Source organism: Microtus pennsylvanicus, chromosome 21, assembly GCF_037038515.1.
Source record: "Microtus pennsylvanicus isolate mMicPen1 chromosome 21, mMicPen1.hap1, whole genome shotgun sequence".
Taxonomy (NCBI): Eukaryota; Metazoa; Chordata; class Mammalia; order Rodentia; family Cricetidae; genus Microtus; species Microtus pennsylvanicus.
Genome location: NC_134599.1, coordinates 23627907 through 23646729, shown reverse-complemented (window position 1 = coordinate 23646729; position 18823 = coordinate 23627907). Strand labels below are relative to the sequence as shown.

Genomic DNA, 18823 nt, shown 5'->3' with positions numbered 1-18823 from the left:
ACACTTTCCCGCATAAACTCAAAACTATCATCACACCTAGATAACTAATAATACCAAAGTAACATCTAATATCCAGTTCAATTTTTTTATTTCTTTCTGAAACATTTTACATCTGGCTTATTTAAAAAAAAAAAACACTCCGGTTTCAGTTGAGCAAGATGGCTCAGTGGGTCAGGATACTTGCAACCAGGCTGGCATCTTGGGTTAGATCCCGGGGACCCGCAGGGTAGAAAGAGTTCCCAGATGCCATCTGGCCTCTACGCATGTTGTGGTATGTGTGTGCCCTCCTCCTACCACCATGCACACTAAGCTTCACCCCCATCTACTGTATGTCTCCCGTGCCTCTTCCTAGAGAAATCACCCTACTTTTGTTTCCATGGCATGGTTATAAAAGACGTGATGTTGTCCTACATTATGGATCTATTTTTTTCTATGACTATGTGATAATTTTAGCTTTCCCCTTTACCCCCAGTATTCCCTACACTCTGAAGTTTCGCTGTGAAGGTTTATAGGTTCAGGTTGGACATTTTTGGAAGAATACACATGTTCTGTGTGGCTGTGTCACCCTTAACAACGCTGAACTTGGTTCTTAGTAAGGAGGCTTCAAGACACGTTGACCTCACCAACAGCCGTTAACATTGCGCTAGGCCCCAGTTTTAAGATCTTTAAAACTATGTGCACCTAAGCCTTTCAGGAATCTCTTGCTTCTCTGGCCTCTTTAGACTCTTTTCCTCAACTACCTCTAAAAACCTTCTCCCTGTTGAATCTCATCCCTTTGATCTGTAAGCTTGACTTCATAAACAACTGTTCGTTTTTCCTCTACCATTTAGATAGACCTGAAATTTTGGACCAGGAAAGTTCCATGGCTTAGCTACACTTGCAGTGCATGTTGAGTCTCTGGCCCAGTTAATATACTACGTCACAGAAATATGAACTATTTCTGCCAAGCTCATCTGGTGTGTGACCTCTTATAGCGACATACAGACCTAAGTACGTATTACTATCCATGTGAAGTCTCAATAGCTCCAGCTAATGAGCACGCCCAATAAGCAAGGTGAAAAGGATGTAGGGTTGGTTGTTTTCTCCCTGACCCCATTCATTTAAAATCCACCCACATCTGTCTGTGCCTGTTTGCAACATCCTAGCAGGACACACCTATACACTATTGATTATTTTCAAATAATTATATGCTTCATCTGAATTGCACTAATTAATTCAGCAATCTTCACTTCCCAACAGAATTTCTCACAAGTAAGAAGGCAAATACATGCTAGGAATGTCTGATGAAATAGTCTTATTTTGAAGCTATGTGTCGGTGGCTACACATGCAAAATGAATTAAGAATTGAGATCACCATCTGGATCATTCAGCCGAAAGTCAGAACAGGATCCAGATAAGGCAAGAGTATTCCACTGGGCTTGAATTATTTAGGTAACTCCATCAATCTCTCAATTCACTTCAACTGAACAGTCTGGTTTAGGCTTCTAACTAATTTGTTTTCTTCTTTTCTAGTTGGCATCATCTGTCTGATATCATAGGAGAAAAGCAAGTTTGTTGTGTTTCATTTTCAAAGCCTTTTTATCATCTGTGCTCCAACTTGGAAACTGGGGAGAAAGGTACTGGGCACAGAGTTTTAAAAGGATCTGCTTTTCCCTTTCTCCATGGCCAACCTAAGCTGGAAAGATTAAACAATGCAAATGGCACCAAACTCACCTTCTGTCTCCAAGCCTCATCTGGGACAAAACTATGACGTGCATACAATTTATCTCCAGCCACATAGCTCCTATCCATCTGTGCCCTCTCCTTCAGAGATAAACTTAAATGGACGGTGTTCCTTCTCCCTAGAGGGCTTGCCAACATGACTGCCGTGGAGAGGTGCAGCTATTTCAAGTGCTCTGTTCCAGGCAGCTGTTTCATCCCTGCGTCAAGACATCTGGGAACGCAGCTTCTGAGAGGAGCGGTGCATTTCGCCGCATGGCTGCAGAGGCGGCAGCGTATGGTAGGTTAGTTCCATGCTTTTGGGCCTACAGTGAGTGGGTTCTTTATGATCACCAACTTGGTGACCTGCCTCTTCCAACCAAACCTCACTTTCCACAGTTCTCCCAGCTCCCAACACTCTATTGAGATTTTAACCTGCCCATGCACCAAACTGCTGGCTGTGCCAGAGCCCTCGAAAACACACCCGCAACAGTGCTATATTAATGTCATATGCATCTTTTCCTTGAATCAAGGACAATCAGGATTAGCTATCACATGCCCAGACGTAGGTACTTCGGGTATCCATAGGCAGATAAATGTTACATTTGGAAGACTGAGGGTTTTTCCATCTTTGAAAAGCTACACCACATAAACATAAACAACCAGGAATTCTGGCTTCTTTCAAAAGTTTGATGCTATCAGGATCCTCTACGCTCATAGTTCTCTGACATTTACAAAATGTGGTTCACATTAATTATCATGTCATATCTTAACATAACTCATAAGGACTATATTCTTGCCTCCAATTTGTAGATAAGGAAGTTGGTTCTCTGCCACCAAGTGCTGGGCCCTTGACACCAAACAAAATCTGTTAATTCCCCATGATGCCTTTTTATTCTGCATACTGCAACTCCATTCAAATCCACAAACTCAATTTCAGTTCTTTGTAAAGTGTGGTGAAAATCCTACAGTGACTTAGCATCTAAAGTGTTGTGGAAGGTTTCTTGAGCAATAACGATTGGTTCTATAAGCCTAAGGCATTTCTCCTTTTCCGTTTTAGCTCTCCATCTTCCCACACACTATTCTTGAAATGAAGAATACATATTCCTTACTCTTTTTGTAGGGTATTTAAGCCATAACCAAAAGGCAGGTAGAGGATCACAGGACAAAGTACCACATTGCCCAAAGCAGCAGAACCAAGTGGTTGGGGAGGAGAAATCAGAGGCCTATGATTTTGAGTGGAAGTAAGAGGACACAGAGGAGGGACTAGATGGAGGCATGGGAAGAAGGAAAATAATACAATCATATTTTAATTATAAAGTGCACTTCAATTAAAAATTCAGGCTATCTTCAATACACAGATTCAATGGAGGAATGTGAAAGGAAATGGTCTTCTACTTTATGATATAGGCTAAAGACACAATAACTCTGGTGTGGGACAATTCTATATTCTGTTAATTATATTTTAAGTAAATGCTGATTGGCTGGTAGCCAGGCAGGAAGTATAGGCGAGACAACCAGACAGGAAGTAGAGGCAGGGCAAGGAGAACAGAAGTATCCTGGGAAGAAGGAAGCTCTCTTGCAGTCCTGCACAGGCCACGGAAGAAGCAGTATGTGACCTACCCCATTGAAAAAAGGTACTGAGCCACTTGGCTAACATAGATAAGAGTAATGGGTTTATATATGTTATAAGAGCTAATAAGAAGCCTGAGCTGGGCCAATCAATTTTATGACTTATGGAGACTTCTTGTGATTTTCTTTGGGGCTTAACGACTGTGGGAACTGGGTAGGACAGAAACCCCCAACAAGTTTGTTACATAACTCCAATGACACTTAAAATTCAACTGAATAGCCAGGTGGTGGTGGCGCACGCCTTTAATCCCAGCACTTGGGAGGCAGAGGCAGGCGAATCTCTGTGAGTTCGAGACCAGCCTGCTCTACAAGAGCTAGTTCCAGGACAGGCTCCAAAACCACAGAGAAACCCTGTCTCGAAAAACAAAAAAAAAATTCAACTGAATAATTTATTCATTGCCATCTTATTTCAAATTAAAAGGAAACAAAAGATGATGTCAATTATTATTGCATAGGAGATTCCGAATTAAACTCTATTTACTAATGTATAAATTATCAAAACACTAAGAAAATATTTTCAGACATTTTTGTATAAGATAGCTCCTCTACCACATCTCAGGGCTGGAATGTTTTGCACACAGATCATTGTGCACACACATGTGTGTGCGCACACTCACACACTTACACACACACACACATACACACACACACACACTTGCATAAGTATAAACAAGTAACCATGAAAGTCTGGCAACACTTCCTGAAGTACACTACTTAAAATTATTCTATACATGATGTGTCAGCAAGACTTTTTTTTCTGCAAAGGGACACAAAATAAAAGGGTTTTGTAGATCACACGGTATACTCATTGGATATACTAAGTTCTGCTCCCTGCACGAGATTAGTAGAGATGAAAAGGAAATGAATGTGCAGAGCTACGTTTTAATAAAATTTTTATTTCTAAATTCACCATAGCTTACCAGTCTTTTCTGTAGAAAGTCATTTGTACAAGGCCTGGTTTCTTATTAGAATGATGTCCCACTCAGAAAACGTTATCAAGATGGCCTGAACCACACTGCTCACCTGTGACCCGATGGTTTCCTGGAAGCATCGGCCGAGCTGTGCCTTAGCAGCCACGGGATACACATGTGGGAGGACCTGCTGGTGGGAGTACGTGGAATGCATCGTCTGGGTCTTCTGGACCGGAAGCCCTTGGTAAGAGACTTGTGACTGGCCTGGGTGAGCTTCTTTGGCCTTCTGGCCCATTGGGCTGTCGATTCTGGAAACCTGGTGTATCTGGACAGAAGCCTCGGGAGGATGTTTCACATGGATATTGACTATGTTGGGGGGAAATTTCACTACAAAGATCAGGAGGACAATTTGTTAATCATGAATCATTAATAGGAAACTCAAGATTTATAAAATGTGAAATGGAGTTTATATACACCCACCTACCAATAGACTCCACAAAGGATAACATATGCAAAGTATCTCTTTGTGACACAGACATCAAAATTCTTGAGAATTTTGTACTCAAAGGGATGGATTTGTGCATTTTTTTTTAAAAAGCCAAACTGTGGGCAGTAAAATGATTTAGCTGGTAAAGGTGTCTGCCACTGAGGCTGATGGCTCGAGTTCACTCCCCAGGATGCAACATGGTAGAGGGAGAAAACCAATCCACAGGTGTCCTCCACACATGCACTTTGGGGCACATGCGCGTGCATGCATACATGCGCACACGCACACCCCCCCCATATAATAAAACATTAAATAAAACTTTAATTATGCAGACACTACAGTATCTCAACAATGATGCATTAAGAAACAAGAATACTGGGACTAGAGAGATGGTTTAGTGGGTAAGAGCACTGACTGTTCTTCCAGAGGACCTTGGTTCAATACTCAGCACCCTCAAGGCAGCTCACAAATGTCTGTAACTCCAGTTCCAGGGAATCTGACACCCTCACACAGACATACATGCAGACAAAACACCAATGCACATAAAATAAAAATAAATAAATCTCTTTTAAAAAAGGAAACAGGAATAGTTTTTTAACTAGAATCACAAAATATGAATTCATGAAGCTCTCACAATAAGGTGAGTATACCTTACCAAGTGATAATAGGTTCTCAGAAATTAGTTACTTTTGTGTATTTCATAAAAATCTCTTCTACAGAAATTTCATTATAGAAATTTTAGGACTTAAATTTTTCCATTAAAAGTAGAGATCCAGTTTCACAAAGTGTGCCTCTTGGGGCTGGAGAGATGGCTCAGTGGTTAAGAGCATTGCCTGCTCTTCCAAAGGTCCTGAGTTCAATTCCCAGCAACCACGTGGTGGCTCACAACCATCTGTAAAGAGGTCTGGTGTCCTCTTCTGGCCTTGAGGCATACAGACAGAATATTGTATACATAATAAATAAATAAATAAATAAATAAATATTAAAAAAAAAACAAAGTGTGCCTCTTTTATCTGTTTTAGATATCTCTTACATATATATGTCTGAGTTCTTTCTGACGACACACTATGTCTGTGTTTATGTGTCACAGACTGCCTTTCTGCCCCTTTCAAAGAAAATTTCAGACAAAATGTTAATCTCTGGCACAAGCATCCAGGGTTTAAAGAGGAAGAACAAGTTACACTTCTCTGACCCCCTTTTAAAGCCGTAGGATCCTGAGGATGCCAGCTATGAAATGATGGATTAGTCACAGAATGTGTGAGCTCCAAGTGACCTAGTTTGCCTTCCTCTACAGATGGGCAGAGTGAAGCCCAGTGACGAGAAGTGATCGCGTGGGACTCTCGCAATCCATCATCGGGTGCGGTGTGGCCCCTTAGTTTATTGCTGCTGTCAGGGCCCAACCCTGACCTTGTTCCTGGCCTTGCACATCCATCACTTGGTGGTGCTGAGTCCCGAGGAGCAGGCACTTCTTACAGCTATCTTATTTCCCAGATGCCAGTTCACTGTGACCTAGACAGTCCTGCAGCCACACAAGTGGAGCCACATTCCCGTCTCCACCGCCAGCCCTCAGGTCACAGAGCCACACTCTCCTGTCTGTGTCAACCCCAGGCCTGGCTGGATGTGGAGACTTCTCTACTGGGCAATGAGCAAGATGAGAACGCAAAGCTTACCTTTGACTCCCTGCTGGCTAGTCATGGTCAGAGGCAAGGTGTGCGTGGAATGGATGACGTGCGACCCCAACGCCTTGCCTGGCTGCTGGGAGTGCTGGTAGTGTTTTGGCCCACTGGCACCAAGAACGGGGATCTGGCAAAGCTTTCCTGTGAAATTTGGAGGGCACTGACATTTGTCCCTTGAGCTGCACTGGCCACCGTTCATACATGGAAGATGGCAAATTACTGAAAAGGAAAAGAGACAATGGCGTGGAGAGCTGGTTAGTGTCCCAAAGGTCACATAACGATCAACCAGCACCCTCCCTCCACATCCAAACACACATCCTATTTCAGATATCCTAGCCACTGGGCATTCATACATGGCCGAAGAGTTTATGTTAGCTTCTCCTGACAATAAAAAGGCACCTAGCTTCAGTCAGTTGGTGATTGGCTGCTTAACAACAGACAGAAGAGTTCACAGGGAAAGAATGAAGTACGTCTACAAGATGGCTGAGTGTGCAAGGTGCCTGTCGCCATGTCTGATGACCTGGGTTTGATCCCCAGAACCCACATGGTGGAAGGAGAGAACTAATTCATACAGCTTGTCCTCTGACCTCCACACATAGTCCCTGGCACACAAACAGACCCACATACATACGCATGTAGACACATAAATAAAACTGGAACAAAATTTACATCCATATATGTATGCATGCATGTATGTACACATGAAGTAACCACTACTCAGGATTACTGTGTACCACAGTACCATTTTAAGTATCTCCTGCAATTTGAAATTGCTTTGCATCTCTGTTTACTGGCAATTAGCCAATGCTAACATAGATTATAAACTTCATCAAAAGAAAAGATATTTATACTTTGATCATGTCCTCAGTACCTAAAAGATATTGTGCATAGAGTAGGTATTTGCTCATAGGACAGATAAAGTAACAAATTAGAGTAATAAATTTTGTTTCTGTAGAAGACAATGAACTATGTGCTACTGAGGACATAAAGTTCAGACAGCTTGAAGCGTGCTTCATAGGGATTTTCCAGCCGTTTGACAAAAAAAAAATCAAATAAACCCAGACATCTGGTAGTAACTGAGTTATCATTAGTTTGAGGTTTGCTTACTTATCAAAATATCAAAAGATAGGAAGATGCACTAGGTGAAGAATTTCCAGTTTTGCACTTGGGAAACTCAGCTATGGTGGACCTTCCTCATTGTTAGTGAGCGCATCCTTGCAGCCTCTAAACGCCGTCAAATTTCTTCCTGCTTGAACAAGAAAAGCCCCTCGACTCTATTTCTTCTTAGCTTTCATATTCTTGAAATGGTGTCCTCATGACTACGCTTGCCTAAAATCTTTCTTTACTTCCGAATGTAACTATAAGATACCTCGGGACAGGACACACCTTCCTTCTCCTCTACAGACTCCATCCTCCTAAGGACACAATGGTTTCTGGGTCACTGTCCTTTGGTTACTATGGCACCTTGCTCATCTAATTGATTCCTGCCTCATTCCTTACCCATCTGCAGATTTTTCTCAGAAGCCTTCCTTTAACACTGCTGCCACTGTGGTCTGGTCCTACCATCTTCTTGACTAGCTCCACAAATGTTGCTATCATTTCATCATGTCCTCAAACTTGGGATCCTGCCAAAGCTTTATACTGAACGTCAAACTCTCTACAACTGTATATCTCCATGGAGACATCCCATAGACGTCCCTAAGCCCATCCTTAGTTGTAACCATCCCCCTTCTCACAGCCCTAGCCCCGGAGTGGTCATTAGTAAAACGTGGTTGCTTCTTCCCCGCCTCACTCAATTGACATCCACTCTCGAACTCCTCTCTTCCCATTACTCAGAAGTCCACTCCCTCTGCATCTCAGCACTTCTGAGCTCACCCTAGCTCTCACAGCACAGCACACTGAACTTAATTCAGCACTGACAAGCTTCTCGGGGAGTCCTCTTGCCTGGGACACCTTTCATTCAGCTCCCTTCCGCAGACTGAATTCCTGTTTGTCCTTTAGACTCTGCCGGGCCCTTGCCTCTCTGAGAAGCATCCAGAGTTGCCTCTCAGGCACTACTGTTCAGGTCACATTGCGGACCACGTGACAGCTGTCAGACTACTGTGTATACCTCCCTCACTGAAGTTCTGTGAGGTCAGAGAATGAGTCCTGTTTAGTTTAGAATCTAGCAGAAATGCTTAAGGTCTAAAAACATAAAGAAACAGATAAACATAAACATCAAAAGAAGCGAACGGTTCTGTGTCTGCCATTTTGTTAAACACATTCCTTAGGTTGTAAAGAAGCTTCAGTCCATTCCCTTCAGGAACATTACAGTTCACCAGTGACATTAAACAATGCAGGATAACTAAAATCACAAAGAATTAATGACTGCAACATGTCAATACAACCCTTTAGAACTTCAGAGAGAATTGAGCAAGCACTTCACGAAAGACAACTGGGAGCCGTCTTCAAGACAGAGCAAAATTGAAAATGTAGACAGTATCCTCCAGAGAGATCATCTCTGTAAAGGAAGAGGTGGCTTGTCTCGGAGAGGGTGAGTCAATGTTTCTTGTTAAAACCCAGGCTTTTAAAGGAAGGGAGGGGATCAGGCTATAAGCTGGAACGTGAAGGCTTACGTCAGACCAAGAGGTTATTAAAGACATGACATGGGGCTTGGACTTTATTTTGTGATGGACAGGCTATCCTGAGGCTTGAAGGAGGGGATTAAAAAGGTTGCCAGCGTGTTCCAGGAAGGCTGCGCTGCAGATGGCATTCAGGATTAGCTGAGCAGAAAAGCGACAATGCTGGGAGGGCCAGTTTGGAAACTGTCATAATAACTGAGAGACAAGTTGGCAACAGAGCCCGGGGTGACAGCAGCAGGCACTGAGATGAATAGGAAGCAATGGAATCTGCAAGGAGGCTCAGCAGAACATGGCAGAAACTGAGAAGGTGGAGAAGGAGAGAGAGCAGGAAAACATCACCAGGCCACATCCCAGAAACTGTGTTCTAGGCCCATGTCTCAGCTCGAGTCAAACAACCCAAATTAGCAGGGGTCTGGGGAACCCCTGAATTTCTGCTGGTATCCCATCAACTCTGAGCAGAACCAGGTAAAAGAAGAGGTAGTCAAAAATGATTCCAGTAGTCAGTATCCTTGGAACTCGTAGTTCAATTCTGACTTCATCTTCAAAACCATAATTTGGCTCACCGGGTGAGCTCAATGTATTCTGAGTAGCAGTGAAGAGTAGCATACTTAAGGATACTAATATATTATGCAAATGTGCTATGAATGACTCCTCAGTGGAACACAGACTCTCTTCCAATTTTGCAGGAATTTTAGTGACCACGGTACCCTGAACAAATGCATCAAATGTAAACATCATTGCTATCTCTGTCCCTTTGCCAATGGCAGGTGTCTGTCATGACCAGTGCCTAATTCCATCCCTCCTGCCAAGTTCAGCTGATGAGTAGGTGCCACACAGCCCATAGTTGGGGACACACACATCAAGGCAGGTAGTCCTGTTGCCTCCTAACCCCAAAGCAATAGACCCACAGAATGTTTAACAAAACTGAATAATCAAAAGATGGTATGGACTTCGAGGAAGTAACAGTAACAATCTGAGAAGGAGACTCGCAGAGTTTACAAGTCTGGTATCAAACTCCTTTGAGTTTGATTCCAAAATTCTGTCCAAAAGAAGAGGGGTGTGACAGTCCATAGAGCAGAGATCCCCAACCTTTCTAATTCTGCAGCCCCCTAATACAATTCCCCATGGATAGCTGTAGCATGAAAATTATCTTCATCGCTACTTTATACTGCAAATTTGGTATTGATATGAATCATAATGTAAATATCTGTGTTTTCTGGTGGTCTTGGGTGACCCTGTGAATAAATTCATTGAAGTAGCCATTTTTAAAATTAACCAATTGGCTTCTATAAGGTATTTCCAGTAATGCTAATGGACTCTAAAATCCAACATGGGCTTAGGTCCTCTAAGTCTGTCTGCCCGTCACTCCAGAGATTATTTCCCTTATAATTGTCCTGTGTACTGTGCTAGCCAAGAGAAAACAACGGTCATCCATGAGCCCTAATAACCCCGTGTCCCCAGTCATTGGGGAACAGCTTCTGCCTAGCTGTTTTAATCACTAAAAGGTCACTATTCATAACCACTCATGAATGAGGAACAAAATATCTATTCTTTTGTTCCAGTACTTTCTAAAATCTCAAGAACAACATATGAAGGTATAAAGGCCCTTGACTCAGCTCGACAGCTTCAGACTGATGTGTCTGCAGCAGGCAATCCTTTTATCCTTAGGTCATCTTTTATAGATTTAAGAAAAAAAAATCTAAACCAATCTACAGACTGTACGATTTAGCTACAAATAGCTTCTTCTGTTTCAAAGTTCATTCCACTCTCTAAGCACTGCTGCAAGGCTTATGGTCTATACCATTAATATTCTATAACCATACTCAGAACACTGAGAGGAAAAAGAATGAATTACCCTTAAAGTTGGCTTGAGAAGCCTGCGGTATGTCGGTTATAACTCTGGTTATGGCCCATATATTTTGGAAAGTCTAACAAGATGGGAGAACATAGAATGCCTCCTGAGAAATGCCATAACTTTGTCAGCATGATATTTTGCTGGCCATCCTCACATTCACCATCTTGCATCATTCAGTCCCCAGGGAAGTACTGCCATAACAAGAGGTGTGTGAACCATTATCCTGCTACTCCAGGAAGTGTCATTTCATGACAACATCTCAGAGTATCTCATGATGCTACTATAAAAGGCCAAACTGAGCCAAAGGATCCTTCTTGGAGGAGCGAGTCGGAGGCTTTAAACATATCAAGTGTTTCAGACACATGCCATCATCCACTGCGCTCTGTAAAACAGCTCGTGGTATTCAGAGGCTTGGGATGACAGAATTGTCACGTTCCACATTTGCAAATCGGGACTCCGCTTAAATAACAAATACTAAAGGCTTGGGCTCAAATACAAATAAGACATTTTCTAGAACTCTGTGCTGTGATAATAGGCTGCCTCTTTTTTTCCAGTTATCTCAGTTGACTGTGAAAACACTTAAGCTGCTCTCATTCCTAAAAGGTGCTCTCACAATGTTCTGGAGCCGTCTGCAGCTGATCCTAAAACCTCTGCCTGCCCAGGACTTTCCGAGCCAGAAGACAGACCATTTCTTATGGGAGAGGGAAAACCCTCCATCTGGAGGAGGCCTGTGCACAGAACACGGCATTGAGGGGAAGAGCTGCTTCAACTATTTCTAACAGTTATCTCTGATTGGAGGAATAAGGCTGTCTTTGAGGATATCAGCTTGTTTCTAGCTCCCTTTTCTCAATACCCTAAAGGCAGGAACATTTTTAGAAAACCAAGGTTTAATCACCTCAACTCTCCTCCTTTTCAGTCAGAAAGTGGATGGATACTGGAGCAGTGTAAAGATTTTAGGTAATAAATACATCCCATAGTGATTGAAAGCTGGGTTAGGAATGTTAGAACACTTGAGTAGCATGGGCAAGGCTCTGGGGTGACCTTCCCAACACTAGACACACACATACACACATTCTCTCTCTCTCTCTCTCTCTCTCTCTCTCTCTCTCTCTCTCTCTCTCTCTCTCTCCTCTCCTCTCCTCTCCTCTCCTTCTCCCTCCCCCTTTTCTCTCTCTCTTTCTCCCCCTCTCCTTCTCCCTCCCCCTTTTCTCTCTCTCTTTTCCTCTCTCTCCTTCTCTCCCTCATTCCCTCGTCCCTCTCTCCTCTCTCTCTTTCTCTCCTTCTCTCCCTCATTCCCCCGCCCCTCTCTCCTCTCCTCTCTCTTTCTCTCTCTCTCCCTCTCCTTCTCCCTCCCCCTTTCCTCTCTCTCTTTTCCTCTCTCTCCTTTTCTCTCTCATTCCCTCGCCCCTCTCTCCTCTCTCTCCTCTCTCTCTTTCTCTCCTTCTCTCCCTCATTCCCTCGCCCCTCTCTCCTTTCTCTCCTCTCTCTCCTCTCTTCTCTCTTTCCTTCTCTCCCTCATTCCCTCGCCCCTCTCTCCTCTCCTCTCTCTCTCTCTCTCACTCTCTCTCTCTCTATTTTCCCTTCTCTTTTCTTTTTTGAGCCAACTACAGATCCTAAAAACCTGAACAAGACAGAGAAGATGTGTTTTCCTTCTCACTTAGCATATGCTTCACTGTCCCAAGCAGAATTAGTGGCGACGAGAGTCAAGGGGATGCCTCGATGATTGCCTCCACCTGAAGTCAGAAGAGAGGAACAGAGGAGCACATTTTTTTTGATTGATCTGCTTTACAAACTCAGAAGGCCACTTTCATTCAACCTCCTCCAATGAGATACCCAGACAGAGAGGATACTGCAGCCATGTTAACGTAAATAGAGAGTTTAACAAGGCCAAAACAGCCAAGACTACACACAAGAATTCCACAAATACTGGAAGATTTTTAATGTTGCTGGGCATTAGCAAAGGCTTCTATGCTGTATCCTGTTTACACCCAGGAGATAGGAAGTCCATGCCAAAGCTTCTAATTTAGAATGGCCCATTTATCATTTCAGCTTTGTTTATAATTTCCTCTTCATTAATCATCAACCTTACCACCACTGTGAGCTATCTCACTTCATCTAGGTTTATACTTTGTAAACCCTGAGGAACTTAGTGGATGGAGCCTACCACCACGCTCCACTTTCCAGTCTTCAGAGTGGCGCTCACTCCTTCCCAACCCTTGAGTCGCTTTTATCACCATCTGTGCTCATGCTGGCAAACTGTACGCGTTGGTAAACACCACAAATCGCAGGCACCTTAAGCTACGACATCCTTTGGCAATGGTCTTTAAAAACCAAGGCTTCAAGTTGAGGGGGAACTGGGGTTGCTACGTAAAATGAAAAATAAATTAAAACAAACAACAAGCAAATAAGGATATTTAAACATTGTCATGCCTCTATCTACAAAGGAGATAACTGGGATTCAGATTCTTCATTTTCAAAATTCTGATTCTCAAAACTTCAGCTATATCACCCGTCCCTGCCAGCGGTCCATCCACTCCCGTGCGGGACATCATTTGTCCTGGGAAATGGGATGTGGCCGGAAAAGGGCCTCCCTCTTTGCCAGTCACGTTAATGCACGTTTATATGGAGCCTGGTGCTAAGCCATTTAGACAACCTGCTAATGAGACAAGGTGCAAACTTCTCCATCTCATCAAATGTGATGGACAGAATTTAAAATTTAAAAGGCGACATGGGAACATCGTATATCCTTCTATCTGCCACCTGTGTTCAAGGGGCTGGATCATATCTGTTAAGTGATGGATGCTGATTGAAACCCAAGTTTTACTACTTCGGGGATAGGACACAGACATGTACATCTGGGAAAATGATGGCCCACCCCATAATGAAAAGGGAGACAGATTTCATAAGGGCGATCTTGGTCCTTATCTGTGCGGGCCAGGGCACCTTAGCAGGGCATCACTACAGCTTTCTAAAGGGATGTGCTGCCACTTCGGTCACCCTGGCCTGGCATTTTTTAAAAAATATCCTTGCAAAAGGCAGAAACCCAGTAACACCACTTAAGCCAGAGCTCTCTTCAGTAATATTAAAAGGAAGCCTCAATCCCTTTTAAACTTGGTTTCGCGGCTGTGATTTGCAAAGGCTCCTGCAGGTCTTTCCAGATACCAAGTTCATATCCCACCGAGCTCATTCTTAATATCTTCTTGAGATCTATTCATTCCTGTGCCTCAGAAAGGGAATTGAGATGAAGCTAGATTTAGAATTTTTGAATATTATCAGAGTCAAAAACCTCAACAAGCAGATCTAACAACAGCCCAGCATTTCAATAAAACCGTCTGGCATCAAAGATAGCCAAATTCCTGTAGCTGGCAAATTTGGGTACAAGTGTGGACTCAGAAAACAACAACATCCATCAAAGGAGAGAGGAGAATGTTAACTAGAGGTGCCTGCAACCGTGGGAGGGAGGTCTAACATCATGTCTACATCATTTATCAAGGCGCTTTCTACTCTGCTTATGTTGTCCCCCTTTCTCCCATTGTCACTTGACTGTGTAGGAAAGAGGTTATGATGCTTTTAGCCCTTTCTTCCATATCCCAGAGCACACAGGAACTCAACAAACCTGATTAGCATTCTCTAAGGACGCCCTGGGGAGGCTAGGCAGGAAAAAAAATGCATCTTGTATCTATGCATCTTGTAATATTTCTCCTTTTATTCAGCTTCTGCATCTGGAGGTTTGTGCTCTCCAAAACTCATACCGAAACCTAATCTCCCAAGGGATGTTAGGGGTGTTTGGAGATGAGTCCTTGAGAGAGGTTATAAAGTGAGTTTCTCCAAAGTGAAACACTCCCTCCATAGGGACCAGAGAGGCTCTTGCCATGCTGGATGGTTTAAAAAAATGGCACTGGGAACATGGATGCTTGAAACATTCTCCAGCTCCTATCCCCAGCTTCATAGAAGCAGTTAATGAGTTAATGGCGACTAGGGGACATGACTCTAACCCACGGAGCTTCAAAGAGAAGATTCTAGGGCCGTTGAACTGCCTGTCAACTCTGCAGGGAGTTTCAGGGCTATGGCTTTTGTGAGTTTTCACCCAGGTTGAGTTTTTTAGTGATGTAACTGCTTTTTTAAGTCACACACACTAAGTAACCCCTCATATTCCTGTCAGTAACCCCAATTAAAAACTTATTGATTCACCAAATTGGACTTCGGTGCAGTTGCTTCTTTAGTCTTTCATGGGTTCCTTTTGAGGGGAAGGTAGGGGTGTGTGTGTGTGTGTGTGTGTGTGTGTGTGTGTGTGCAGTCTCCCCAGGAAAGGTCTGTCATGTAATGGGAGACAATTAAGATTAGATGGAGTCAGGAGTGTGGGACAGATGACTATTATGGTGATTTTACAAAATGAGAGAGTCCAATATTAGCAAGCTGGCTCTGCTTTGCCATGTGATGCTCTGAGCTGCCTCAGGACCATGGCAGGTCCCCACCAGAAAGAAAGCCCTCACCAGAAGCCAACCAGAAATGTGTCATGCTCTTGACCCTCCAGAACCAAGAACTAAATAAATCTCTTTTCTCTTTGAATTATTCCAGCTATGGTATTCAGTTAGGACACCGTAAAATAAACTAAGGTCACCTATACACACTAGGAAAAACAATTGTTTTTTTTAACTGAGCCCATAAAGTGTGTGGTTCCTGCAGAAGTAAAGTAAGAGTCAAGAACTAGGAAGCAAAAAAAAAACAAAAAAAAAAAAAAAAAAACACCGTTCGCTGGAGAGTAGACAGAAAGCATTCCCCTGGCTACAGAGGGCGCCTTTGTGTATTATTGGTTCCTTGCTGTCCCCTTGAGTTCTAGTGAAGTGAGACAGGAAGGCTAGAAGTACCACGGGTGTCTTTTCCTTTAATGAATGTTTATTGTCTGTCTTCCAATGAGACACTGTTCTAACATTTGGTAAGATCAGCAGACAAAAACAGACAAAGTTCCCGGCCCTTTTGGCACTGACCTTCTGCTATCTTTGAGATGCTCTAAGAAGCAAGGCTGCTCTGGGACCCCAAAGTCAAAGAGCCAGATGGGCTTGAAGAAAGAGATGAACAACAGTCACCAAGCACTCACCTCAGCGCTTCATGGGCTATAAGAGACTCAGGCTTTGCCCTGCAATCTTGTCTACTTCCCATATCCAGGCAGATGACTAGATGTTTTTCTTTGGGTTCACCTTCTTATTTAGCTTTTCTAGGATCACAAATTATATGCTCAATGTCCTTTATTTATGGCTAGAAACCAATTATGAGTGAGTACACCCCATGTTCATCTTTTTGGGACTGGGATACCTCACTCAGAATAGTGTGGAACTGATCTATTGGGAGCTCACCAAGGCCAGCGGCCTGGGACTGAATAAGCATGGGATAAAACCGGACATTCTGAACGTGGCGGACAATGAAGGCTGATGAGAAGCCAAGGACAATGGCACTAGGTTTCGATCCTAATACATGAACTGGCTTTGTGGGAGCCTAGCCTGTTTGGATGCTCACCTTCCTGGTACTGGATAGAAGTGGGAGGACCTTGGACTTCCCGCAGGGCAGGGAATATGAACTGCTCTTCATTCTCAAGAGGGAGGGGGAATGGAGTGGGGGGGAAGGGGAGAGGGGGAGGGGAGTGAGGGGAGGGGGAGATGTGTGCGAGGAGGGGGTGGGAAATGGGAAATATTTTTTTGCAACAACTAAATAATAAAATAAACAAAAAAAATGTTTAGCCCCCCCCCCAAAAGAGAGACTCCGGCATGACACACACCCAGGGTTCTGGAGGGACCTCTTTGGGGAAACAGTGGACCTCGGAGGATCTAACCAGAAGAACCGGATAGATACAATGTGTGACTACAGCTTGCCCTCATAAAGTAGTAGATGAGGAACACCCACTGGGTTTCCCAGAGTAACTTTTGGAGGGTGCAAAGGAGATGAAGATAAACAAGGGCTAAGGCGTAATTTGCTTTGATAACTTTCACGACAGCATCTATAACTCACAAACTAGTAAAACCTAGAGATATCCAAGTGATGGTTTAAAGCACAGTGTGTATTTGCATAATTAGGTGCATACTCTTTACACTGCTCATTGCTATGCATTTCTACATAGTCTTAAGAATCCATATTTTAGTATCTACATAATATTCCAAGTAGACAGAATAGAGATTATATAACTGTTCCCCTATTGCTTGTTCAGTACACCTTCATTTAATTTTTAACCATTACAGAGAAAGCTTCAGGGAACAGTCTCAAGAATATAACTTTATTCTTAAGAACTATAACTGCATGCACTCAAGTATTATTGTTGGTGGCTTAATAACTCTAGGCGATAAGCTAGGAGACACGGTAGACAAGCAAACACTTTAATCTGTTAATCTAATGTAACTGCCTCATCACTGGGGAGGAAGGACACAGAGCACAGACATGAAGAGTACTGAACCAGACCTCCAGAGACTGACTCCCTGATTTTATCAATCAATAATGGCAAGACCTTAGGTGCATTGTTTAACACGTGTCTGTCCCGTGTCTTCACCTGTAAAACAACAATAATCACACACAGCTCATATTGTTGTCACATGGCATAAATGGATTTATACATAGTCAAAGTATGCAAAACTCAGCACCCCATAAGAACTCCACCAAGATTAACCGTTAGCATAGATTTCATGGTGATTATGAAAGATGCAATGAAAATACAGGAAATAGGGAAGCAAAGACAGCACACTTGTCAAGGAAAGAATGTATAAGGAACCTACAGCTAGGCGAGGCAGGCAATATACAGCCAGAAATTCCATCTACCACCTTTTCAGAATCTAGTGTAGGACTATGAAATTGTGGGGGAATCACTAGATGAGTCCTCTCCCAGAGGACATGCCAATAGCATCAACAGCAGTGTCTACACACACAGAATTCACACTTAGCTTAGAGATTAAAAAATCTTGAGCTCTGTCTCACTACATAGCCAGGGCTTGCTCTGAACTCTCTGCCTGCCTGCTCCTGTCTCCTGAGTACTGGGATCCCAGATGTAGCCCTCAGGGGTACCACACAACACTCGGCCCTCTGGGTATCTTTGTTTTTCCAAGATGGCTTTAATGATGGCTTGTGCGGATGGTAGCTCTTTAAGATTTTATTTTTTTTCTTTTGATGAATATATCTTTGTCAGTCTAGTTCCTGCTCATTTTAGTTCACATGGATAATTTTATTGTATTGGCTTATTTACACAGATAACTTTATATGCTTGTTTCTCTTCATTCTATTGTTTCAATCCTTAAGAACCCAGCACTCCTCCAAGTACCTGAGATGTCATCTATTTCATGCTAACATTAATTTTTAATCTTTCTTCTTAATCTATTTAACTTATTCCATCTGAAGGATTTATCCAGTATATAAATATGGCTTATAGCTATTTTTGCTGCGAACTGTTATCTAAATATCTTAATATTGGCTATTAAATAAAACTTCCTTTCTCATGTTTTAAAGATAAGCAGCTACGCTGGATAGAAAGCTTCCAAGGACAGATGGAGACATAACAGAAGAGAAAGGGGAAAACTTGGCAGCTTCAGGTGAAGTAAGCAATGGGAGAGCAAGAAAAAAATGCAGGGTAAAAAAAAAAATCACTGAGACCTACTCAGACGAACACAAGAGCAGAGCAACATTCCCCAAGGGACATGAAAGGAGAAACACACTAGGTCGTAAAATGAAATGGGGTCTATAAAATTCACTCTGGAAGCCAAGAGGAATAAATTCTGGGTGGACAATGTTTGGGAACCACTACTATAAACAAGACTCTGCGTGGCTGTCTGCAGCTCCTTCTTCCCACCCTTCATGGCCTGTTACTTTCCCAGACCCCCACCCCACTGTCTGCCACACTGGAGGCATTTTCTCCTCCACCCCGTCTTTCCATAGTTATGATTATAATGTCTAGTCAAAGGTCTAGCTAG

General features: G+C 43.0%; 1 protein-coding gene across 9 annotated transcripts in view; it reads right to left on the bottom strand.

The window, feature by feature from the left end:
• Ltbp1 (latent transforming growth factor beta binding protein 1) overlaps positions 1-18823 on the bottom strand; it is a 381235-nt gene that overhangs the window by 157149 nt on the left and 205263 nt on the right. For all 9 annotated transcript variants that reach the window (XM_075955861.1, XM_075955859.1, XM_075955860.1 and 6 more), the window contains 2 exons: positions 6399-6623; positions 4354-4628 (listed from right to left, as the gene is read on the bottom strand). In XM_075955861.1, coding sequence (XP_075811976.1) covers positions 4354-4628; positions 6399-6623 — 500 coding nt within the window. The remainder of the gene's footprint in view (positions 1-4353; positions 4629-6398; positions 6624-18823) is intronic.